The 27,967-nt window shown below is 36.8% G+C and overlaps 2 protein-coding genes across 11 annotated transcripts in view; both read right to left on the minus strand.

Annotated features, from left to right (window-relative positions):
• The window catches only part of LOC125662077 (coronin-2B-like), a 74,066-nt gene that overhangs the window by 14,142 nt on the left and 31,957 nt on the right, over nt 1-27,967 (minus strand). For all 10 annotated transcript variants that reach the window (XM_056148121.1, XM_056148122.1, XM_056148117.1 and 7 more), the window contains 10 exons: nt 22,221-22,337; nt 11,334-11,483; nt 9,652-9,816; nt 6,872-6,997; nt 5,499-5,603; nt 4,684-4,780; nt 4,063-4,175; nt 3,172-3,285; nt 1,825-1,881; nt 918-1,105 (listed from right to left, as the gene is read on the minus strand). In XM_056148121.1, the coding sequence (XP_056004096.1) occupies nt 918-1,105; nt 1,825-1,881; nt 3,172-3,285; nt 4,063-4,175; nt 4,684-4,780; nt 5,499-5,603; nt 6,872-6,997; nt 9,652-9,816; nt 11,334-11,483; nt 22,221-22,337 (1,232 nt within the window). The remainder of the gene's footprint in view (nt 1-917; nt 1,106-1,824; nt 1,882-3,171; nt 3,286-4,062; nt 4,176-4,683; nt 4,781-5,498; nt 5,604-6,871; nt 6,998-9,651; nt 9,817-11,333; nt 11,484-22,220; nt 22,338-27,967) is intronic.
• Nucleotides 13,703-19,855, minus strand: LOC125662082 (RING finger protein 207-like). The gene is made up of 2 exons (XM_048894267.2): nt 18,676-19,855; nt 13,703-16,828 (listed from the first exon to the last, which is right to left on the minus strand). The coding sequence occupies exon 2, from the start codon at nt 16,801-16,803 to the stop codon at nt 15,070-15,072; it is 1,734 nt and encodes a 577-aa protein (XP_048750224.2). The 5' UTR covers nt 16,804-16,828; nt 18,676-19,855; the 3' UTR covers nt 13,703-15,069.

Consider the following 27,967-nt stretch of genomic DNA (forward strand, 5'->3'; position numbering starts at 1 on the left):
GACTGACCCTTGACCTTTGACTTTTTGACCTGAAAAACATTAGGGGTCCATTTCTACTCATAACCAAGCCACATATGAAATATCGTTATGATGAAGTGAATGGTTCTCAAGATATTGAGTGTACAACATGTGGTCTACCAACCGACCGACAGGTGCAAAGCAATAGGCCCCTCTTCTTTGAAGGAGGGGGGGGGGGGCATAACAACATAATGACCACAGAGGAATGCTGCACGTTGCCATATTCCGAGGATAACAAAGTCAGACCAAGGTGTAATATACAACTATGGTACAAGTAAAATATATCCCTGATACTCTGAAATGTCTGGTTAGTTCGATTTTTGAAACCGAGAACAACAAAAAAAAAAACATGTTTAGGTGCTATAAAATCTAGGGAGTTCACCTTGAGACAAGGATTTAATGACCCTTTCACACGTACACCTACAGAAATAGGACAGTTGTTTGACGCTGAATTCATGCAATGTTTCACCTAGACATGAGATAAGCCCTCAGATGTTCAACTAAGTTTGGTCTTCAAGAATTCCTGTCCCCCGACTATACTGTGGGGATCCGTGGGCGATCGACTCTAGGAAGAGGAGATGGACCCATCCACCACCTTCTGAAGGACCTAACCATCCCCGGATCTTCAAAAAGACCCGTCCCCATTCCCAGGGGATCGGAGGGTCGACCACCACTGCCGCAACAAACCTAATGTAGCAGGGCCCCTACTGCACTATAAATCTTCACCATCATCATCAATTAAGTTTGGAAAAAACCCCATTGATTGTTCCAAATTTCTGGGCCAGCATGCAGTATACATCAACCCATGCGATGGATTGAAAACTCATTCATGTAAACATTTCGTCAAAATAATCTAAACTCTCAATAAAGATGGATCCTTGAAGGCGTATAAAATTTACTTGATTGTGATGAAGTCTTCACTGGTGCTGAGCTGTTTGATGTTGCGCAGTGAGGCGGGGATATTTCTGTGATTGGTCATGGTCGATGATTCCCCTTGGTACGGCTGAGCAGACACGCTTCCCTCTGGTCGTGGTCTGTTGACCGCTTTGTATGTAGTGATGGTTGGAGCTTGGGATAAAGTACTATCCTGGAGGACAGAGTAGTAAATATTGATTTCACCAACATCAAGTTGTTACCATTTATTACTGTGATATAAACAGGCCAATACTTTCAAAGTTTCAAAAAATGTTGTAAAATAAGACTTTTTCACCAAAATCATGAAAAATAGATTCTTTTTTCTAAAAGTGAGTGTCAAAAAACTTCCTATGATTGTTGGGGTGTCACTGGTTACCAATATTTCGTGGATATTCTATCACCAACGTTTTATAGATATCTGATTACTAATATCTGATTACAAATATCTTAAAGATATCTGTTAACTAATATTTGACTGAACTTTGAGATATTTTACCTTATTTTGATTTGAGATATTTGACTGAACTTTGATTTGAGATATTTGAGATTTTTTACCTTATTTTGATTTGAGATATTTGACTGAACTTTGATTTGAGATATTTGACTGAACTTTGATTTGAGATATTTGAGATTTTTTACCTTATTTTGATTTGAGATATTTGACTGAACTTTGATTTGAGATATTTGACTGAACTTTGATTTGAGATATTTGAGATTTTTTACCTTATTTTGATTTGAGATATTTGACTGAACTTTGATTTGAGATATTTGACTGAACTTTGATTTGAGATATTTGAGATTTTTTACCTTATTTTGATTTGAGATATTTAACTGAACCTTGATTTGAGATATTTGACTGAACTTTGATTTGAGATATTTGAGATATTTTACCTTATTTTGAACAGCTTTGGCTGAGGTTAACTTTGGTGCATTAGTCACATGACCATCCTGCAATGAAATATGTGTAAGAAATTAGCATCGACCAATCAGATTGTATGAATGCAGAAGGATCATAAGACAAACCAAAATAAGATTGGACATCTGCCCTCTTAACTCCCAAGTAAGAATTGGCACTCTACCAATTGAGCTGATTGACCACATCCGACCACCACATACCACATTCCTTTCCCCATTTTTAATGTCTTTAAACTTTAAAAACACGAACTCTAGATAATTTTCTCCATTTCTAATTCTGGAACTTTTAAAACATGAACTCTAAATAAATTTTCCTCTATTCCAAAGCTGGAAACAAGACACAACGTCTCACTGCAACGACTTAGGGAAGGAAAACTTATGAATAACAAGATCAAGTTAAAAAATCTGTGTGTCCTGTCGGTCTAGTCAGATGATACGCAGAGGAATATAATGTCAGCACCCAGGTATCTATCCTCTTTCTCAGTGAGGACCGATACAAAATCATTTTCTCTCTACAGAGTGTGGGCTACATTACTGTACTGAAGTTTTATTTCAAAATGAAATTATTCTGTCACTACCAATTCTGAAGTTTTGAAGGAGATGTTGATGGCAAATAAAATTTTTATCAAATTATTGAAAAACAGGTATTTCTATGACTTCCAAATATATGGTATCGTCTTATACAATTCAACGGGTTCGAATCCCACTCGCTCCTGTAACTGAGAAAGTTTCCCAGTTTACTTTCGGAAGGTCAGTAGTCTCTTCCCAGATGGGTTCTCTCTTCCACCAATAAAAACTGGGTGCAATCAGATAACTGAAAAATTGTTGAGTGTGGCGGAAATGATTTTTGAAATAGGTTAGAGGTCAATTTAAAGGTCACAAGGTCAACAAATTTGGTACCAATGGTAAGGTTTTCTCACACAAAATGTACATGCTAACTATGAAAGCAGAGCCTTATGATTTAAAATATATGGCTTATATCAGAATTTTCTAAAAGTAGGTCAAAGGTCAATGTAAAGGTTACCAGGTCAGAAATATTGGTACCATTTGAAGGTTTTGACACAAGGAATACACATACCAAATATGAAAGGTCTACTTCTCGTGGTGTAAAAGATAGGACCAGAGTTAAAGTTTTTTTGTTGTGCAGACAGACAGACAGACAGGTTAAGAATTTGATGCCTTTGAATATTTGATTCTAGGGGCATAAAAAAAAATCCCAAAACAACATTGTAGCTGAGGGTCTGCATTATTGGCCCTGATATTCATATTAGAGTTCAATGTTTTCCACTCCCTGGTTTTCTTTAGATCCACCAAGAAACTCACCAGCATGGACATAAGTATAGGCCCCCTGGTCTGTCCGGAGATCCATTCATCTGCAGAGAGCGAGGGAATCTGACTGGCTGTCGGGGGGTATATGTCTTCATGGAATACAGAAGTCTACAAAAACAGCAGCATGTGTTTAACAATCAATCCCGATGTTTATATCATCCTTACTGGAACACACGGTGATAGTAAACGTGTGTAATGAATTCAGTAAAACGCGGTGATAATGGACCTCTCTATATTTTTACATAGCCCGTTACCTCCCTATTTTATTACACGATTCGCTACCTCCCTATTTTATTACACGATTCGTTACCTTACAAGGCTCGTTACCTCCCTATTTTATTACACGATTCATTACCTCTCTCTTTTATTACACGATTCGTTACCTTACAAGGCTCGTTACCTCCCTATTTTATTACACGATTCGTTACCTCTCTCTTTTATTACACGATTCGTTACCTTACAAGGCTCGTTACCTCCCTATTTTATTACACAGGTCGTTACCTTACAAGGCTCGTTACCTCTCTATTTTATTACACGATTCGTTACCTTACAAGGCTCGTTACCTCCCTCTTTTATTACATGATTCGTTACCTTACAAGGTTCGTTACCTTTCTATCTTATTACACGGCTTGTTACCTTACAAGGCTCGTTACCTTTCTATCTTATTACACGGCTCGTTACCTCCCTATTTTATTACACAGGTTGTTACCTCTTTCTTTTATTACACGATTTGTTACCTTACAAGGCTTGTTACCTCTCTATTTTATTACACAGGTCGTTACCTTACAAGGCTCGTTACCGATATCTATTTTATTACACGGCTCGTTACCTTTCTATTTTATTACACGGTTCGTTACTTCCCTATATTCTTACACGGCTCGTTACCTTTCTGGGTGCAATCATGGATAGCGGTTCTATGAGTTTCTTTGAGGCGTGGAGTTTGTAGAACCTCATCACCTCACACTTTTCTGTATTACAGCCTCGCTTTGGCATCACACCTACAATACACATCAGATCTGTTCCTTATTACATTTGTAATTTGATTGCATTTCTAGCAAAATCATATCTTTATAAAAGTCCATACATGTATATTATAAGCTTTGAATAAAATATTGCACAGAATATCTTCATCACTAAGCAATTCAATACACTTACAGAGATCACAAGAAATGAAGAGATTTAGGTCATGTGTGAAATTCTGAGTGCAGGCTGTGTGTAAATCTAGGACTTACCTAGTCCTCCCTGGGGCTGTGTGTAAATCTAGCCCTCCTTGGGGCTGTGTGTAAATCTAGGACTTACCTAGTCCTCTCGAGGAGGTGTGGGGGTGTGGGGGGGTGTAAATCTAGGACTTACTTAGCCCTCCTTGGAGCTGTGTGTAAATCTAGTACTTAGCCCTCCTTGGAGCTGTGTGTAAATCTAGGACTTACCTAGTCCTCTCTGGGGGCTGTGTGTAAATCTAGGACTTACTTAGCCCTCCTTGGGGCTGTGTGTAAATCTAGGACTTACCTAGTCCTCGCTGGGGGTCAGAGGTGATGAAAGAGTTCAGGTAATGGGTGTATGGTGCTTCATTGTCAATCTCAAAATACCGAATATTGCTGTCTCCCTGTAAATGTCAGGTTTCTTTTAGCAATAAACAGAATGAATCATAAGATTGTCGGTAGATGAATTCATAAAAACCTATCTTTGCTGCTATGATGCATGGCTGAGGACTTGGCCTAATGAGTGGGAATGACGAATTAGTAAAAATATTTCATGAAATATATCTTTCAGAGGAATTTTATTCAGTGAATAAAATTTTAAAAAGTTGGTAAACTATTGATTGTGAAACAGTTTGATAATCAATTATTTGTAATCAAAAAATGTTGTCAAGGGCAATAACTCCTATGCTGGTATTCCCTCTCCTGTTTCTCTATTACACAATGATTTTCCTAATATTCACAATTAATTCATATATGTCTATCAATTAGCAGATTCTCTAAACTGTTGACAATTAAGTTTGTAATTCTAACAAGTTTTTATTTATCTTTAACATTCGGTTATATGAAAATATGTGATTTTCTGATGTTGATTTAAGTTTTTGTATGTCTGACATCTTAAAAAAGGTGGTTATTAATCAAATGGAGCTACATTGATTGAAAATCAGTACAGTTTCTCCACTTTCAATGAACAGCACAACTTTTGGAAAAGGGGCATAACTCATCAGCCCATCGTTCACTTTCAGCAAACTGGCCACCTCTCTGAATCAGTCATTTTCTTCAGTCCAACAACCGGTCGATATTAAGGAGTTTCGCAGTGTAATGACGACATCATAATACACTAACCTTGCCTGCTAGGTACATGACTTTCGTGTCCTGGTCGTAGTATGGCAGTAGAATACTACTGGAGTTATCGATGGTCTCTACCTTCATCGGAGCTGACAGGTTTTTCTAGAGAAAAATACAAGTGTAGTGTATATAGTCTACTAAAATCGAAAGACCCACAGCTACAGCATCGAACATTATCCATGTATTTTAAATGTACTTTGTTATATCCCCCCCCCCCTCCCCCTTTTTTGACTGTTCAGAAAAAAGGTCCGTAATATTGACACCCCCCACTTTATTGCCAAAATTGGTCTGGAACAAAAGTTGGCAATGTATCGAGGGAGCCCTGTATTTAACTCTGTTCATAGCAGTCTTCACAGTTAGCTTTGTTGGTGAAATCTATCAAAATTTAACAAAAGATTCCCGCCACTATAGGGTGATTACCATGAATCTAACAGAATTTAGTGTCACCTTGATTTCACCATTACCTGTATGCATGAAAGGTGAAGATAGCGAACGGTGATCAATCTCATAACTCCTACAAGCAATACAAAGTAGATAGTTGGGCAAACAATCACCTCTGGACACACCAGAGGTGGGATCAGGTGACTGAGAGGAGTAAGCATCCCCTGCTGACCAGTCACACCCGCTGTGAGCCCTATATCTTGATCAGGTAAACAGAGTTATCCGTAGTTAAAATCAGTGAGCCAAGAATGACCTAGTAATCGATATGAAACACACCAGACAGCATTTGACAATGATAGCTTGTGTCATGTGTATATATTATAATACAAAAATTGTTTACATGCTGTTCTCAAGGATTTTGATTGATATTAATACCTCTCTTTCATATTCTCACATTTCTTTTTTAACAAAAAGTCACTAGAAAATGAATTTTCGTTGCCGGACTCTCCTTCATAATTTCTGAAATCATGATCAATCTTCCGAGAAAAGAAAAATGTGGAAGTTGCTTTACTAACATCAAGATTACTTATGTCAGAAAATTCGATTCTAAATGTGGGAGATAAGTTGATGTTAGATACTGTACGAGTGGAATTTTTAGTGAGACACAAATTTAGAGGTTTTCCTACGAAAATGGGTGTATGTATTTAGCGAGAGTTAATTTTAGTGACTGTATAAATCCAAGACAGATTTTCCTTTTCATAACCTATCACTTAAGATAAACTGTTGGCGATTTTCAATTTTGATTCAAAATCAATACTGAAAATGACCGATAATGTGATACGGAATACAACAGATGATTTGATAGTAAATATTGCGTATAAATTGATAGTGAAGAGGGCGGATAATTTGATAGTGAAGAGGATGGATAATTTGATAGTGAAGAGGATGGATAATTTGATAGTGAAGAGGATGGATATTTCGATACGTACGACGTCCCAAACAGCAATCTCCCGATCACTGTATCTACCATGATATGATGTGAAGATTCGCCCGGAGTCCCCGAGGAACACAGCTTTCCATGCCCGAGGCCCCAGATTGTCTAACAGGGGAGACTCCTGCAATGAGAATTTAGTTTCAATGAAGAATCAAATTTTATACATTATACGAATCTATTCGCTGCTGCCTGCATGAGAAAAGTCAACAAGACAAACAGACGTCAGTGGTTAATCTCATAAATCCTATAAATAACACAATATTTAAAGCAGGACAAACACAGGCTTCTAGAAATATCACGTAGGTGTCTTGTAGAAATTCGATCATCACACTGTAGTCTGTATTGCTTGTGAGTGCCAAACATATAATAGAAGTCAACATTGTTCCTTGACAGATGGACAGAAATATTCGAGCATGCCATTCCTGTGTTGCAGCGAGTTTGAAACACTGCCATGTTGCAATAGAAAAAGTAAAAAATTAATTACGCGGGTACGTTAAAGCATTGAGGTTATGAAAATCTTTACTGGGATAAAATCCACGGAATAACATGACGTCACAATTGAAATAAGTATATCACTAAGTTTATATCAAATCCCGATTTTATTTTTATGTAAGTTTTATTTATGCATGAAATAAACCACACAGCTACTAAGATCCAAAGAAATATGGAATGTTATGCTGCCGTCGTGTAATTTGTGTTTGATCAATATGAAAGTAAACTGATGACGTCATAACTATACATCGAGTGACGTCGACACATGTGAAGAATTTATCAAAGTGTACCGTGTAAATATCAACAAAATGTGGAGTACTTGAAATATATGACATGGGATATATGGGATATATATGTGAAACGCTGAGAATTTATTGATATTATGAAGGTATGCTGATTTCATTCATTGACAATTTTGTTTAACGGGGAAAACATTTCATTTAGCATGTCGATCCGATTTTCCTCTGTCACACACTGAAATAAAACTGCAAAAGTAGCACATTATGCCGCATACTTTTAGAGACTAATTATACATCGTGTGAAAGGTCATAAACTAATGTACACGGCAATTACTGATAGAATCGTCTGTTAAGAAAACTTTTAAAGAAAACTGAATAGCATCGGAGCACAATGTAATACATTGGATGAGATGGTTTCGTGCTTATAAATGTTTAATAATTATTTCTTACTGAAAGTGGTAGGATTCTATCAGTAATTCTGATAAACTATGGGTGTTTTACCGTCATTATCGCCAGTTAGACCAATATTTTCAATCCTGGGGTAATGTGCTACTTTTCCATTTTCTATTAAAGTCCCTCCATGATCTATTTATAACAGTCATGCAATGACGTCATACAAAAGCGCATGTTTGTCATGTTGTTATGATACAAAATGTTCTCATGTAAACAACCAAAATAGTTTTTAAAAGTTAGTAGCTCCCTCTCTCTGTGTAGGACAGATTTTAAATATTATGCAGTTAAAGTGCATAAATTGAGCATGACCTCCCGTAAAATACACACATATCTAATGACCCCCTACATCTATTTACGAGTCTAATGACCCTCTACATCTATTTACGAGTCTAATGACCCTCTACATCTATTTACATATCTAATGACCCCCTACATCTATTTACGAGTCTAATGACCCTCTACATCTATTTACATATCTAATGACCCTCTACATCTATTTACGAGTCTAATGACCCTCTACATCTATTTACGAGTCTAATGACCCTCTACATCTATTTACGAGTCTAATGACCCTCTACATCTATTTACATATCTAATGACCCTCTACATCTATTTACGAGTCTAATGACCCTCTACATCTATTTACGAGTCTATAATGACCCTCTACATCTATTTACGAGTCTATAATGACCCTCTACATCTATTTACATATCTAATGACCCTCTACATCTATTTATGAGTCTAAAGACCCTCTACATCTATTTACGAGTCTAATGACCCTCTACATGTATTTACGAGTCTATAATGACCCTCTACATCTATTTACGAGTCTATAATGACCCTCTACATCTATTTACGAGTCTAATGACCCTCTACATCTATTTACGAGTCTATAATGACCCTCTACATCTATTTACATATCTAATGACCCTCTACATCTATTTACGAGTCTAATGACCCTCTACATCTATTTACGAGTCTATAATGACCCTCTACATCTATTTACGAGTCTAATGACCCTCTACATCTATTTACATATCTAATGACCCTCTACATCTATTTATGAGTCTAATGACCCTCTACATCTATTTACGAGTCTAATGACCCTCTACATCTATTTATGAGTCTAATGACCCTCTACATCTATTTACGAGTCTAATGACCCTCTACATCTATTTACGAGTCTAATGACCCTCTACATCTATTTACATATCTAATGACCCTCTACATCTATTTATGAGTCTAAAGACCCTCTACATGTATTTACGAGTCTAATGACCCTCTACATGTATTTACGAGTCTAATGACCCTCTACATGTATTTACGAGTCTAATGACCCTCTACATCTATTTACGAGTCTAATGACCCTCTACATCTATTTACGAGTCTAATGACCCTCTACGTGTATTTACGAGTCTATAATGACCCTCTACATCTATTTACGAGTCTAATGACCCTCTACATCTATTTACAAGTCTAATGACCCTCTACATGTATTTACGAGTCTATAACGACCCTCTACATGTATTGAGGACTCTATAATGACGCTGTACATCTATCTATGAGTCAGGAACCTTCACGATTAACTTACCGCTGCCACCCTTGCCATCCGCGGGTCGATGACCCGTAACTTTTTGTCTTTACAAGACGTTGTAAACAGACTTCCATCTTGGTTCCACGACATGGAGAAAATTGTGTTGTCATGACAACTGACGACATTGACAGGCTCCGCTTGTTCCACATTCCACAAAACACACTGAAAATTTAAAAAAACTTTTATTTACTGCTGTTTTCTGAAGTTCTTCTGAAGTTCTTTTCTGAATATTGTCAAAGTTCATTGGTATAAATATCATGAGAATTATAGTAATTCATAGCATTAACCACGGTATGAAAGGTAAAAAAAAAAAAAAACACTGATCAATCTCCAGTCAGTATAACAAAAACAGTGTAGTCACTTAATTAATAAGTAAGCGTTTTCTTAATATCAAACTCAGCACTAGGCAATATATAGAAATATTACCTCAAATCCAGCACTCAGCAATATATAGAAAGATTACCCCAAATCCAGCACTCAGCGATATATAGAAATATTACCTCAAATCCAGCACTCAGCGATATATAGAAATATTACCCCAAATTCAGCACTCAGCGATATATAGAAATATTACCTCAAATCCAGCACTCAGCGATATATTGAAATATTACCCCAAATCCAGCACTTGGCAATATATAGAAATATTACCCCAAATTCAGCACTCAGCGATATATATAAATATTATATTACCTCAAATCCAGCACTCAGCGATATTATAGGGTTATTGAACTTATATTGGTGAATATTGGCACGAGTTGGCTGTGAAAATGCACGAGCTTGCGAGTGCATTTTGACAGCCAACGAGTGCCAATATTCACCTATATAAGTTCAATAACCCTTTTATTATATAGCTAAAGTATTTAGTTGTTAAATTATATCCCTTTTCACTCAAACTACTCCAAAATAGACGAGAATTCATCAATATTGGCAGTGTGCAATAACAGCATGCATTTCTTAACTGTTCAATATTTAACCCGTCATTAATGCATGAAGCAAACTGATTTTGTAAATGGGGACATCATAATTTATGTACAGTAAAACATTTTGCTTAAGTAAATATCAAAATTACCGGCTCTGTCAGATTCGGAGGACCGTCGTTTGACATTTTGGCTTGTTTACGTCGTTACGGTAACGTCAATATTGAACGCTCATACTCGGAATGTTTCGGGCGCATACAATTTACGCAATGCAAAGTTAGCGTTCAATAAATTCTCAGGATATTGAACGCTAACATTCTCTAGATTTTACCCAGATTTTATATTAGACTATTTATAAGCTATATAATAAATTGAAATATTACCTCAAATCCAGCACTCAGTGATATGTTGAAATATTACCCCAAATCCAGCACTCAGCAATATATAGAAATATTACCCCAAATCTAGCACTCAGTGATATATTGAAATATTACCCCAAATCCAGCACTCAGCAATATATAGAACTATTACCCCAAATTCAGCACTCAGCAATATATAGAAATATTACCCCAAATTCAGCACTCAGCGATATATTGAAATATTACCTATTAAAACTCAGCACTCAACAATATATTGAAACATTACCTTGTAATCAAATCCAGCACTCAGCAGTATATTGAAATATTACCTCAAATCCAGCACTCAGTGATATATAGAAATATTGCCTAAAAGTCAGCTCTCAACAATATATTGAAATATTACCTTGTAATCAAATCCAGCACTCAGCAGTATATTTTCAGCGGTGGGGTGCCACTCAATGTATCCGACCCGCCTCTTGTGACCGTGTAGATCCACCACCCACTCTGTCAGGTTTGTCCTGAGACCATCCTCCGGAATGTTCCATAGTTTGACCTAAAACATGATTATAGATCTTTACTTCCACTCCTGTACATAGAATAGGGAATCATGGAAAAGGTAAGAAATATGCATATATATATATGCATATATATATATAAAAGCACAAAAACCCAACAACACCCTACTTTCTTAAAGTGTCGGATCTGAGAAGATACAAGGCCAGTAAAGAAATTTATAAAAGCACTGAAAAGGCCACGACACTGTTGATATATATATATATATATATCAAGGCCAAATGAAATTCAGGGCTCGAAATTAACATATGCCCGTCAGTCTGTGACTAGTTAAAAGTATGGCGGACTGACTGACATTTGTTTTAGTCAGTCCGATGAGACTGGTTAATTTTCTAAAGCATCATTTTGGAAAATATACTTAGGAAATTTTATACACACATTTGACATGCTTCGATCTGTAGATATCAGACGAATCTGATTCGTAAATATAAATCCCACATTTAAGTGTAACAATATTGTCTGAGGCATATTGAGTTTAATTTCATTTTAATAACATTAACGAAATATGTTTAATTATTTCTGGAAAACTCTGTTGGACTGGTAAAATTTTCTGCGGACTGGTTGAAATTATACCCCATCAGTCCGACTGGACTGGTGACATAAAAAGTTAGCTTCAAGCCCTGAAATTGAAGTTATGGTTCTTAGACCTGAGTGTATCCATTTAAGAAAAAAATGAACTTCACTTTATGGTGGCACACTTCGTGATTTGCGTTGGGATGAGATTTAAGTATGTTGGCGTGATGCGGTGTTTCGTGATTTGCGTTGGGATGAGATTTAAGTATGTTGGCGTGATGCGGTGTTTCGTGATTTGCGTTGGGATGAGATTTAAGTATGCTGGCGTGATGCGGTGTTTCGTGATTTGCGTTGGGATGAGATTTAAGTATGCTGGCGTGATGCGGTGTTTCGTGATTTGCGTTGGGATGAGATTTAAGTATGCTGGCGTGATGCAGTGTTTCGTGATTTGCGTTGGGATGAGATTTAAGTATGCTGGCGTGATGCAGTGTTTCGTGATTTGCGTTGGGATGAGATTTAAGTATGCTGGCATGATGCAGTGTTTCGTGATTTGCGTTGGGATGAGATTTAAGTATGTTGGCGTGATGCGGTGTTTCGTGATTTGCGTTGGGATGAGATTTAAGTATGTTGGGATGAGATTTAAGTATGTTGGCGTGATGCGGTGTTTCGTGATTTGCGTTGGGATGAGATTTAAGTATGTTGGCGTGATGCGGTGTTTCGTGATTTGCGTTGGGATGAGATTTAAGTATGCTGGCGTGATGCAGTGTTTCGTGATTTGCGTTGGGATGAGATTTAAGTATGTTGGCGTGATGCAGTGTTTCGTGATTTGCGTTGGGATGAGATTTAAGTATGTTGGCGTGATGCAGTGTTTCGTGATTTGCGTTGGGATGAGATTTAAGTATGTTGGCATGATGCAGTGTTTCGTGATTTGCATTGGGATGAGATTTAAGTATGCTGGCGTGATGCAGTGTTTCGTGATTTGCATTAAGATGAGATTTAAGTATGTTGGTGTGATGCAGTGTTTCGTGATTTGCGTTGGGATGAGATTTAAGTATGCTGGCGTGATGCAGTGTTTCGTGATTTGCGTTGGGATGAGATTTAAGTATGTCGGCGTGATGCGGTGTTGTTCATAATCTTCAAAATATGTATTTCCAAAAAGTGAACGATTTTTTATATAATTTACATTTTACTTTCATTTCTGTCGGAAACTTCCTAGCCGTTAAAACAGTCACACTATATTTAACAAGATTCAGATGCACAATGACATATTGTTCACTTTCATGGGGAAATCAGGCCATCCATTTCACTTGTTAAAGATATTGATGGTAAACATATTCAATTTTAGAAATATAAATATAATCATCAGAAAAACCCTGCTTTCTGAAGCATGTCAGCCCGAAGTGTCACAATTCAGTTGAATTATTTTCGTAAAACTACATGTAGCTATCACCTATATCAAGGAAATGATCCGTATCATTGAAGTACGCTTCAATTGACATCAAGAACAAACAGAAACAAATCGCATGTTCACTCCACAATTTATTTGAGAAATCAACCATAGCCAAATTAAACAAAACACACAATCCAGTTGTGCATTATATATGACAGAAACTTAATATACATACATTGATCTGCAACTTAAAGGGACTGATTCACCATTTCCCCCCCCCCCCCCCCCCCTTTTAATGATCAAAATCTACTGTCTAATCTCTTTAAAAGATTTCACATAAAAAATAAGGTTATACATTATCACAGAAGCTCATTTTATAGAGTTCATTATTTGTTTTGTAAACAAAGATTGTGGCATATTATTGTTTACGAAATTTTCAAAAGAAATGGATATCGTTCTAAGTTTATTATATTTTTCACATTTCAAGCATTCTTTGGGTAAAATGTGACATCTAAAAGTTAAAATGTGCAAATATGCCAAATTAAGATGCTTTATATTACACAATTGATGTTTCACTTGTTTGTTTGTATACATAAAAAGACTTGAGTCTTTGTTTACATAACACATATTTAAGGCTAAAATATAGCTTTTATTCTTGCATTCAGAAGGTCACAATATTAGTTATCAATATTAAATGAGTTATACTTTTAATATTTAGCATTAAAAATAAAAAAAATAGTTTGTTCAAACATTGTGAAACAGTCCCTTTAAATCAATGTAAAATGTCCACTCATTGTGACAGAAATTTGCAATTATATCTATATCATGAAGTTGTGAGATTGATGACTGGTCGCTATCTTCACCTTTCACTTAATCAGTATATCAACGTCAGAAAATTCTTTAAACAGCAGTACCAAAATTTCACAAATTAAACTGGTTATAGCAATATTTAAGAGTATTCATAATGAATTCACGAAACAATTTCTTTACAAACACATATCCAAAAATTTTGTGAAAAATAAAGGAAACCTATAATTGCATAATTATTAATGGACTTGATAAAAGAATTCAATGAAAACTGAGTTATTGCCCTTGAATTCAATATTTTGAATATTTTATCATTATAATTATTCTTATACAACTTGAACTTTTGAAATATTTTATGTTTAACAAGATTTTTTACAATAAGAACTATCGGAAATGACTCAAACAAAATTCATTCTTTAATTAAAGTACATAATATATGTTCCTATCAGGCATAAATATAAATAAATCATTGATTTTTGAAAACCATGACATCACAGGAGGAAGGAACTACTTTTAAAATTAGATTTTATAAGTAGTTATAATGTGACAAATTTTCCATTCTGTCAGATTAACCAACATGATTTAACTGACATTTACAAATTAAAGAATCCCTGGAGATATTTGTACACTGTCACTGTGTATAGGTGTGTTGTTACTCCTATAATATAGATATCCATGATGTTCACAAAGTAAGAATCACTGGAGATATATGTACACTGTGTGGGTGTGTCGTTACTCCTATAATATAGATATCCATGATGTTCACAAAGTAAGAATCACTGGAGATATATGTACACTGTGTGGGTGTGTCGTTATTCCTATAATATATATATCCATGATGTTCACAAAGTAAGAATCACTGGAGATACTTGTGCACTGTCACTGTGTTTTTGCTATATTGTCCCACGTAAAGATTGTTCTCATCATCCACACACACACTAATGGCATCGTCTATCCCGTGTTGTTCTGTGAGTAGTAGAGACAAGAACTGGCCGTCCTGATCGAGGAGATGAACAGTAGTATTATCACACACCAGGATGTGACCAAGGACATCAGTACAGATTCCCCGGGGACGGAACCCTGACTCCTGGCCTCTGTAGGAGAACCTGTACTGTCCTGATTTATTCACCACCACTACTGCCTGTTTCTCATAATCTGATACACAGACATCCCCGTTGATGTTTTCTGTGATACTGCGTGGGTAACCAAACAGTGGCTTAATAACTCTCCTCTGTATGTTCTGTAGTTTTTCCCCTCTCTTGTTGTACCGCGTGACTTTAGCCATTCTATCCTTCATCATCCCCGCCAGTATGTCCCCCTTGATGTGAGAGGAGTGTATGCTGAGTGGTGTCCAGTCTCCTGTTTTAATGAATTCTGTGATGTTGTTATCCAGTGTTATCTTATTGATGACATTATTGTGACTGTCTGTAAAGATCAGATCCCCGTCCTGTGTGACTGTGTGGCAGCCCAATCCACGACTGGTTTGTATCTTCTGTAGCTGATTCCCCTGTAGATCTGTTTGGACAAGGTTACCATTATAGTCACTGACCCAGAGTCTGCCTGATTTATCTAGTGACATATGGGATGCATTGTTAACACCTGGGACATGGAACTCCCCGACCTCAGTGACAGAGGAAGATAGAGACATTGTTTGTTTCACATCAGATTTCCTATGTCTGTCTCGTTTCTTCTGTTGACTTGTAAATTCCATTGATGTTGAAGGAGGGACAATTTCCATGGATTTTATTTCTCTTATTTCTGCTTTTGTGTCTTTAACATTTATTTTCCCCAGTAATTTGGCAACATCATCTTTGCTATATTGACCAGCAGTAAACACTGGTATTACCGGTTTTGTTGTCCCTGGTATGGGTCGGATTTCCAGGAACTTCTCAAAACGTTTAGGAATTATATCTGTAAGTTTTGAAGAAGACAGGTAGCTATGGAACTCTTTGACAAGGTCATGGAGATATGAAATGTAATCATTCACTGTTGTATCTTGACTCTGTAATTTCTCCAGCAATGACTGTTCTATGTTGTCCACTTGTTGTATATTTTCCGACACCACTTCGTTAACCATGCTTTTGAGGGACTCTCCATCAGCCTTCATGGCTGTTCTGAAGCTGTCCATGATCATCTTTATTTCTGTGGGATCACCTTTTATTTCTTTCTGTAAATCTTGTGATGTTGGAAGGAAATATTTGTGGATTTTGGATATCTCCCCAAGGCAAAGTGCCATATTTTCTGCATAAACTGTCTCCAGATCAATAAATGTATGCCCCCGATGGTCTTCCTGGGTCGCACACTTGGAACATAGTGGAAGTTGGCATTCCTCACAAAGCATGTCTATATCTTTAGTGGGGTGGATCTTGCATTTTTCCACACGAAGTTGTCGTTTTCGTTGTTGATAAAGGACCATCTCATGGTTCTTGTATTCTGGTTTCTTCAGATGTTCATCTCTGCATTGTTCACACATCTGCTGATGGCAAGGGTTGCAGTAAAATTGACAATTCCTCTCACAGTCTTCAATGTCACACTCTAAAAAGTGCTGGGGTGTACCCAAACTCGGTACGCTCAATTTGGAATGTGCCATCTGACTCAGAAAATTAATACAGCTTCTACAAATAAAACGTAAATATTCTAATAGAAAAAGATATATGTGAATTAACTTAACTGTTATATAAAATGATAAATGAAAAGTATGAAAATTACATACAGGAAAAGTGATGTGTATAATAGATGTGTCAGAGAGACAAGAACCATAACTCTGCCAAAAGTTGGGTGGCCGGTCCCATAGAGCTATTATAGTTGTAATTGACCTTCATATTCCTGTGATATATCTATATCTACGTTCCAAATTTCAACTGAATGTGTTCATGTATGACTGACATAAGGAACAGATCAAACTTGTGAATTGTTAAAAGATGTCCCGTGGGGATCCGGATTAGAATATGTTCTAAGTACCCCTTGCTTGTCTGTCGTAATTTATGAGGTGACTACGTGGGGCAGTCCTTCGAATGAGATGGCAAAAACTGAGGCCCTGTGTAACAGCAGGTGTGGCACGATAAAGACCCCTCCCTGCTCAAAAGCCGTAAGCGCCGAGCATAGGCCTAAATTTTGCAGCCCTTTACCGGCAATGGTGGTGTCTCCATATGAATGAAGAATTCTTGAGCAGGACGTTAGGCCAATTCAACTTAATTAATAGATTATCATCCAGGGTCACCAAAAAGTATGGGGTGGGTGGGAGGATTTTATTTTCTAAATTTTATTTTCTGAGAATTCCAGGTTAAGCTTTAATTTCAAACACAGAAAGATACCTATCCCTTCCTTTCATTTACGCGCGTAAGAACGTAAGAAATTAAGAAAATGATATATCTATTTTCTTCACATGGTTTTTCATGTTGCTATACTGGAAATGTAAACAAGAAGTGTAAATACCGGAGTTGGACATGAAAATTTTCCAGAAATTGTAAGTTTTGCAAAATAAAAAAATTCCGGGCGGGCCTATTTTTGAGGGGCGGGCGGGTATGATAATCTATCAATTAAGTTGAATTGGCCTTAAACACAGTCAATCAATCCATAGGGCATAATTCTGCCATACATTATCTAATCAGAAACAGAAAGTAAGCTGATATTTGTATTCTCGTGATTTATCTACATCTCAAATTTCAATTCAAAATGTCAAATGAACATGTATAATGAATGTGAGATAAGGAGTAGAAACTGGGAATTTCTTGAAAATTCTAAGTTCAAGGAGCATAACTCTGTCATAAAATGTTGATCTGACCCAAAATCTGACCTCCCTTGTGTATTCTCATTAGAGGTATATATATATATTTTCTCCCGACGAGTGAGGGGAAACCATCCCCTTACGAAACAGCCTGTAGAGAAATAAATGTTATGTGATTGAACTCCATCTGATCGTCAATTTATATATATATATATATATATATATATATATATATATATATATATATAAATATATATATACACACATATATATATATATATATATATATATATATATATCCTGAATCTCAATCACAATGTTCATGCATGACTGACATCATTAGCATGAGAAACTGTAATCTGTTTGAAATTTTCTGAGTGAAAGAGACAAAACTCTGGCAAAAATCATTCAATCATAACCTAAAACGAACTAAACCCAGATATTCTCAAGATGTATATCTATATACTAAATTTCAGTTGAATCTGTGTATCTGTTGTAAACGGAATCACCAGGTATGACAGAATACTAATTTCCTCGCACTCGGGAACAAAAATAGATCAATTAACACACTGTATAAGTAATGTCCTTATGTTCAAACTTGAATATCACCTTTACTGGACTTGAATTTCATCTCTACTGGACTAAATCAAATTATCTGTCTTGTATGCAAGACAAAATAAGTAGTATTGAGAGTTTTGAAAAGAAGAAGAATTCAAATTTACGAATAATACTCACAGTTCAATGTTTCTATTGTTGGCTTACATTACTTGCATCCCTGTTCTGTTGGAAGATTGTGAGATTTAAACGAGACTTTGTGAGAGCTCTAATCATTGACTTCCTCCACACACCACAAACACACTACATGTTTTGTCTGAGTGTCACATTGAATTTGTTACATATACATCATCAAGTTTTTGTACCCTGCTGGCCCTTCCCAGTTCCAATCAGTGTGTTAGGATGTTAGATTGAAGAATGTAGGAACTATATTGTTACTAGCATATCACCAAACAAAGACAATTGTTAGATTGTTGTTACGAATAAAGTGAAATTTTGTGTGAAATCGTTTGCATGTTTAAGAATAGGTTTATCTTAATCTGCAGACATGATGTAACTGAACAAATAAGCTACAGATCTTAAGTCATCTTGATTGCCAAATAAATGTTTGAAATTCATTAATTTTTTTTTTGCCAAGATGAGCTATAACTTTTATATCCATAACGCCGACAATTACGGCATTATGGTGGTGAGAATCGTTGGTCATGAGAAACTAAAGACTTCAGCAATGTTCATAATTGATATGTTAATTTAGCAGTGATTGGCATCAGAAAACAATAAATATAGAACCTGACCATGTGTGACTGGCCGGCCGTACAAATATTTCTCTAACTATGTCAAGTTTTCCTTCACTGTTCTACCACAGTGTGCATGACTTGACAATGTATTCACTAACATAATATACTTTAACAAATTATCTAGTTACTAACTCAAGGCTTACTATAAAACCAGGTCTGCATGACCCCATTGGCCTGGCCTGCAATAAAAATTGGCCTGGCCCCAATTTTGGTCTCTAATTTGGCTCCAACCCAAATTTTGGCATGGCCTCAAAAGTTACCCTAGCCTCAAATTTTGTCTCCCATTTTTTTTTTCTTTGCCCTCCACCAAAACTAATCTTTTTAACTTAAAATTTTGATCAATTAAATTGATTCATGATTGGTGTTAGTTTTTCAAATAAATCAATGCAATCAAACTTATGAACAATAAAAATTTTTGGTTGTGGCCAAACAAAATTTAGAGGCCAAAATGAGGCCAGGTCATATTTTGAGGTGAGGCCAACTTTGGGTTGGAACCAAATCAGAGGCCAAAATTGGGGCCAAGCCAGGTCTTATAGCATGCCAGTAGTTAGAGCATAACGGGCCGAGCGATAGGGATGGGTGGGATGAAATAGAACAATATATGGGACCATGATTTAAACCTGTAACTTCTCCCCCTAAATCACCAGTAAGTCACTTGTCTGAAACCCCTCCCCCTAAATCTTCAGTCCATCATTTGCCTGGAACCCCTCCCCCTAAATCTCTAGTCAGTCATTTGTGTGGGACCCTTCCCCCTAAAACCTTCAGTCAATCACTTGTCTGGAACCCCTCACTTGAATTTCCAGCAAGTCACTTGTCTGAAGCCCCTCCCTCTAAATCTCCAGTAAGTCACTTGTCTGAAGCCCCTCCCTCTAAATCTCCAGTCAGTCACTTGTCTGAAGCCCCTCCCTCTAAATCTCCAGTCAGTCACTTGTCTGAAGCCCCTCCCTCTAAATCTCCAGTCAGTCACTTGTCTGGAACCCCTCCCTCTAAATCTCCAATAAGTCACTTGTCTGAAGCCCCTCCCTCTAAATCTCCAGTCAGTCACTTGTCTGGAACCCCTCCCCTAAATCTCCAGGAAATGTGAGGCTAGGGAGAAACATTGAAGGGAATGTGAGGCTAGGGAGAATATAAACATTGACAGGGAATGTGAGGCTAGGGAGAATATAAACATTGACAGGGAATGTGAGGCTAGGGAGAATATAAACATTGACAGGGAATGTGAGGCTAGGGAGAATATAAACATTGACAGGGAATGTGAGGCTAGGGAGAATATAAACATTGACAGGGAATGTGAGGCTAGGGAGAATATAAACATTCACAGAGAATTTGAGGCTAGGGAGAATATAAACATTGACAGGGGATGTGAGGCTAGGGAGATTATTAACTTTGAAGGGAATGTGAGTCCATATACACTGCCAAGAATCTATATAACAGATAATATATATATTGAATACACATTTAGATCTCTGACAAATAGTAGAGTCCCGAGCAGACTGTAAACATACCCCCGTCACAGATTTCCTTGGAATCATTTCTAAGCTGATCGCTAACTTTACCCGATATACTTGGTAATCGCACTGTGTGATCCCGAGGACGTCACAATCGCCGATATCAACGACCGATCCGTCACAACAGCCGATATCAACGACCGATCCGAGAATCCGCGTATAACACAGGAGACAAACGTTCATTTATCAATCCGGAAATTACATATTCACTTGTATCATTCAATGTATCAAAGTTTCAACAATGGTAAATTGAATTGTATGAAGATTGTTTTACTGTGGTAAATCAATGAATCCAATTTTAAAAGTGTTTAATAATACTATTGTTAATCAATCTATAAAAGTTTTTATCACAATAAAGGAATCAAGGTTGTTACACCACAATAAATAAATGAATCAGGTTTTTTTTTATCACAGTAAATAAATGAATCAAAGTTTTTACACCACAATAAATAAATGAATCAAGTGTTTTTATTACAGTAAATAAATGAATCAAGTTTTTTACCTCACAATAAATAAATGAATCAAGGATTTTAACATGATAGTTAAGCAATATATACACATCAAATATTCCTTGATCAATCTTTAAAGTGTGATAAATCAAACCTCCTGTGGTAAAGAGCAGACCATCACATAACATCAGCCCCCCAATCCCATATTAGATTTCACCCCCTCCCTCAAAAACACTATACACATGTATACAATATTTCCTAATAAGTAAGTGTATTGCATGCTAAAAACACCATATCACATGTCATATCAGCTCTGGGTCCCATACTGACACTCATACAATGGGCCCTGATCTGATATGTGGGCCACTCGGGCTGATGTGGGGCCACTGGGGCTGATGTGGGGCCACTCGGGCTGATATGACGCAATATGAATTCTAGCATGTTGTATTCTCATGTAAATCATACATTTATGTGCAATGCTACACAGTTTACAATGATCAGTCCTTTTATTTGTGAGAACTCTCCCTGGAGGTGTGTGAGAACTCTCCCTGGAGGTGTGTGAGACCTCTCCCAGGAGGTGTGTGAGACCTCTCCCTGGAGGTGTGTGAGACCTCTCCCTGGAGGTGTGTGAGAACTCTCCCTGGAGGTGTGTGAGAACTCTCCCTAGAGGTGCCTCAGAGTGCCACTTGGTGAGCATAAAAAAACACCCCCACCCCAACTTTCAAGTCCGACAACCCACCCCATTATAAATTTTAGATCCATGTAACTGGTCATTGCATGCACAATGTGATATGATTATCAAACTTTTTCATAGTTGTTTTAGTCAGTTGTAAACACATGATATGTGTCCCTGTCTTATAGTGGTTTCTTCGAATCAGTGGAGATGATCAACTTCCTTCTTTTAACGAGGATAATACTTACCATACAATCTTCAGAAGAACTAGCTATGATGTGGTTATTAAATGACTTACCGTACAATCTTCAGAAGAGCTAGCAATGATGTGGTCATTAAATGGGTTAAATTTGATGTCCAGCACCACCCCTGCATGGCCACACACATGGGGAATCTTTGAATCTACCCGTCCACTCTACAAAAGACATACATATCAAATTCTCTAAAATTGTAAATGCAGTGCCTCATTTCAAAATGATCCCATTCAAGATCAACAAGAAATTTAACTGAAAGTCATGTGTAGCCTGATGTAAGTCTGACGAGTCAGTAACCTGCTGTATTGCCCTGCTGTGACAGTGAGAGGGCAATATATAGTCTGCTGTGACAGTGACAGGCCAATAAATAACCTGCTGTGACAGTGACAGGGCAATATATAGCCTGCTGTGACAGGGCAATACATAATCTGCTATGACAGGGCAATACATAACCTGCTGTGACTGTAACAGGGCAATAAATAACCTGCTGTGACAGTGACAGGGCAATATATAGCCTGCTGTGACAGTGACAGAGCAATACATAACCTGCTATGACAGTAACAGGGCAACATATAGCCTCCTGTGACAGTGACAGGGCAATACATAACCTACTGTGACAGTGACAGGGCAATAAATAACCTGTTGTGACAGTGACAGGGCAATATATAACCTGTTGTGACAGTGACAGGGCAATATATAGCCTCCTATGACAGTGACAGGGCAATACATAACCTGTTTTGACAGTGACAGGGCAATAAATAACCTGTTGTGACAGTGACAGGGCAATACATAACCTGCTGTGACAGTGACAGGGCAATATATAACCTGCTGTGACAGTGACAGGGCAATACATAACCTGCTGTGACAGTGACAGAGCAATACATAACCTGCTGTGACAGTGACAGGGCAATGTATAACCTGCTGTAAGAATGCTAGGGCAATAAATAACCTGCTGTGACAGTGACAGGGCAATATATAGCCTGTTGTGACAGTGATGGGGCAATACCTAGCCTGCTGTGACAGTGACAGGGCAATACATAACCTGCTGTACAAATACCAGGGCAATAAATAACCTGCTATGACAGTGGCAGGGCAATGCATAGCCTGCTGTGACACATCTTCGCAAGCCAAGTGTCCGAGATGAGAGTAAGCGAATCGGACACTTTGCTTGCGAAGATGGCTGTGACAGTGACGGGGCAATACATAACCTGCTCTGACAGTGACAGGGCAATACATTACCTGCTTGACAGTGACAGGCAATACATTACCTGCTTGACAGTGACTGGCAATACATTACCTGCTTGACAGTGACAGGACAATAAATAACCTGCTGGGGCAGTGATGGGGCAATAAATAACCTGCTGCATGCCTCACTGTAAGCTTGAAAAGTCAATAGCCTGCTACTTTGACCTGACCTTTGACCTTGTGATGAAAAATCTATAGTATGCATTTCTCTTCTATCTTCACCTTACACTAAAGACAAAGCTGATTAGACAATTTTCCAGTCAATATGTCATACAAACCTCAAAAGTCTTTTCTGAATAACCTTGACCTTTTGATCTCAAATTGTATAAATATGTTCCTTTGACCATTGTTATTTGTAGGTACTGAATGCAAGGTGAAGATAACAAACAGTGATCAATCTCATAACTCCTACAAGCAATACAAAATATATAGTTGGGCAAACACGGACCCCTGGACACACCAGAGGTGGGATCAGGTGCCTAGGAGGAATAAGCATCCCCTGTTGACCGGTCACACCTGCCGTGAGCCCTATATCCTGATCAGGTCAACGGAGTTATCTGCAGTCAAAATCAGTTAGCCAAGAACATGAAGCCAGCCAGTTGATTGATATGAAAAACATTGTATCAAACAATCCAATTTTATTTTGTCAATTTGACCTTTGACCTTCAGATTTCAAATATTCAAGTGTCTTCTGAACATTGCTCACTTTAATGATGAAGACAAAGTTTATCAGCTGAAAAATATCAGAGTTATCAACATCAAATTATCCCACAGTTCACTCAAATACATTTGTTTTGCTGTTATTTTTTTTGGGGGGGGGGGTGTTACATTTTTTTGTTTTGTTTTGGTTTTTTTTTTTTGTTTTTTTTTTTTTTTGCGTAGTGTGTCAGAAAATCCAGAGTAAAACATTGACAATATGAAACTGAGAATGAAAGTAAGGGTCATACTGCCCAGTGAAACGAATTACACAGGTGTCAGATTATACAGTTGTTACTGTACCTATACACATTGAATGAGTAATATACAAGTAATTTTTCTCTACAGGTGTCAGATTAGGCAGTTTTTACTGTACCTATACATATTGAATGAGTAATATACAAGTAATTTTTCTCTATAGGTATCAGATTAAGCAGTTTTTACTGTACCTATACACATTGAATGAGAACAGGTAATTTTTCTCTACAGGTGTCAGATTAGGCAGTTTTTACTGTACCTATACACATTGAATGAGTACAGGTAATTTTTCTCTACAGGTGTCTGATTATGCAGTTTTCACTATACCTATACACATTGAATGAGTACAAGTAATCTTTCTCTACAGGTGTCAGATTAAGCAGTTTTTACTGTACCTATACACATTGAATGAGTACAAGTAATTTTTCGCATCCTCTACATTCATTCCCCTAGCTTTAGAACATATATTTCATTGTATATTTCATTATGACCTTGACCTTTAAGATTCTTAAATCAAAATGTTTTGATGTCTTCCCTTAACCATTGTCTGCTTAGTATAATAACATAGTCAGGGTTAGGGTTAGGGTTAGGGGTAGTACACCGGCTTAGAATAGGTCCTCAGTACCCGTTGCTTGTCGTAAGAAGAAATTAAATGGGGTGGTCCTTCGGATGAGACCTCGAAAACCGAGGCCCCGTGTCACAGTAGGTGTGGCATGATAAAGATCCCCCCCCCCCCCCCCTGCTCAATTGCCATAAGCGCCAAGCATAGGCCTACATTTTGCAGCCCTTCACCGGCAGTGGTGACGTCTCTATATGAGTGAAAAATTCTCGAGAGGGATGAACAATATTCAATCAATCAATCATACCTTTACTCAGCTTCCAATATTGCACCTAGTACATTAACCTATGAAAATTTAACAATATTCACTCAGCATGTGTTACTATTGGTAAAGTCTTCTTCTTTGAGTGACCTTGACCTTTAGATTGAAAACTGTAAAGATGTCTACCTACAATCATTGTCTAGTTATAAGTATTGAATAACGATAATGTCGGCGCGGGTTCCAATCCCGCTTGCGCCAGTAAGTGAGAAAGTTTCCCAGTTTACTTTCGGAAGGTACATTGTATCTGGGTTTTCTCTTCCACCAATAAAAACTGGGCGCCACCATATAACTGAATAAAGTGCATCGCCACAGCACATGATACGCCCGTCAATCATTATTTAATTATCACAAAACAGAGAAGAGTGGATGAAAGAAAATCATGTCAAACTTTAATAGTAAAAAGATCTAAAATGATTTTTCCACTTCTCTCTGCTGTAGTTTTTTAATGAAAACAAATAGTGCATTTTTAAAATTTTTCAACTGGTAGTTTTGGATTTAAACAAATGCCAAATCTGCAGCTTTGCTCATTGTATATCTTTTTATTGCCACATCTTAATAAAACATCAAATTACTTATCATTAAAATATGCCTATATACATATTGCAACCATCTGTTCATCTTACTCAGAAATGACACTCTGCATGTTGGTTGCTAAGAAGAAAAAAAAGAAAAAAAATATATTATACAATGTCAAATTAATTTTGATAACTTCATTTTGAAAATAAAGGCTAGTCACCAAGACAGATCACTACTAATTAAGAGGCTTAGATTCCTTCTGCCCAATTCCCTAGAGATATAGATAACACCTGCTTGATCAGAGATGCTCTACCAGAAGTGATATCTTATCAAAATGCCCTTTGCATGCTACCCCCATGGGACAAGTGGAATTTCTCTTGTTACTGTTAGAAACAAAAGAAACATTATAAAGGCTTAAAAAACTGTACAGTATATCTTAAAAAATATGTATTTTCTTGATGTAACATTTTTGAATAAGGTTACTAAAAAACCATTAGATCAGAAGGGATTGTACCCATTAAAACATACACTTTTTAAAAAAAATCACCTTAAGGTTGATCGATCCTCATGTGATGTCATAGGTTTTTGCAAAAATCTTATTAAATTAAACTTTGCGCAATTGATAAAAATATATCTTTCTCAGGAATTTTATTCACTGGATATAATAAAAAATCTGGTAAACTATAAATACTGAAAAAGTTTATATTTCACATAGATAATCAATTAATTATGATTAAAAAAATGTTGTCAAGGGCAATAACTCCTTTGCTGGAATTTCCTCTACTGGATGTCTATTATACATTGGTTTCCCTAATATCCACAATCAATCTATACATATTTATGAATTTGCCATTTTTTTTAAAACTGTTGATATTTAAATTTTGTCATTTCAACAAGTTTTTAGCTATTTCTATTATTCTGTTTAACGAAAATGTGTGATTTTCTTATGTTGATGTGTAATTCTGTTTTTGTGTGTCTGACATCTTTAAAAAGGTGGCAACATATACATTTTCTTTGGTTATTAATTAAATTAAACTATATTGAGTGGGAATTAATAAAGTTTTTCCACTTTTAACCATTAATATTGATAAGTCATATGAGGATGGAGCTACCTTAATTAAATGTCACAGTGACCCTAAAGTAGGGTGTGACACACCTTCTACCTGAGATGCATTATTTGACCAAGTTTGGTGATTCTAGGTTTCATAGTTTTCAAGTTATGAGTCAGACAGGGTTTTGCCATATTTGGTCATATCTTCTAATAATTAAAAGTCACAGCGACCTGGTTTTAATGTGCGACACACCTTCTACCCAAGATGCATCATCAGACAAAGTTTGATTATTCTAGGCCTCATAGTATTTAAGTTATGAGCCGGACACGAAAAAGCTAACAGATGGATGGACAGACGGACGGACATGAAGGCCATAACATAATATGTCCCGTCCTAAGACGGGCGTATAAAAATTGTTGAGTGTGCAGGCAGAAAACATCGAAACAAACTAGAACTGTCCTAATGGGACTAATACCCCCCGCGGGGCATATAAGATGATGGGAAATATTTAATGCAAGCACATTGGATATTTTCACATTATCTACAGGGCAATCAATGTGAATGCAGAAGTGTATATTCTACAGTATAGCAGTAAATGAAATATTAAAAATATGCTTAATATAAACAATGAAATGTAGTTGAACTTTATTGTTGAACTTCTTTCCACTTCTTCAATTCCTGATTGACTTATGAGCGTAAACTGGTATTAGAAATAAACTCTGGACAAATTGTGTCTATTACTGCAAGTACAACCAAACCAGAAAATGTCCGTAACTTCCATAACTGTTAAAATATTTCAATGAAAATAGAAGATGCACAACTACATTATATATATAAGATGAGAATAAAGTTTGAATCAAATCTGTTCAACAGTATTAGAATTAAACTCTGGACAAAGTGCGCAACCCCCAAAATGAAAAGAAAATGTGCGTAACTTCTATAACTGTTAAAATATTTCAATGAAAATAGGAGATGCACAACTACATAATATATAAAAGATGTGCATAAAGTTTGAATGAAATATGTCCAGCGGTATTAGAAATAAACTTCGGACAAATTGCATCTACCGACAAACGGACGGACAGACGGACGGACAGACAGACAAAGAGATTCCAGTATACCCCCCCCCCCAAACTTTGTTTG

Source organism: Ostrea edulis, chromosome 8 (assembly GCF_947568905.1).
Source record: "Ostrea edulis chromosome 8, xbOstEdul1.1, whole genome shotgun sequence".
Classification (NCBI taxonomy): domain Eukaryota; kingdom Metazoa; phylum Mollusca; class Bivalvia; order Ostreida; family Ostreidae; genus Ostrea; species Ostrea edulis.

What these genes read in the sequence shown, in the direction of transcription:
- LOC125662082 (XM_048894267.2), bottom strand. Translation starts at nt 16,803, where the DNA reads ATGGCACATTCCAAATTGAGCGTACCGAGTTTGGGTACACCCCAGCAC.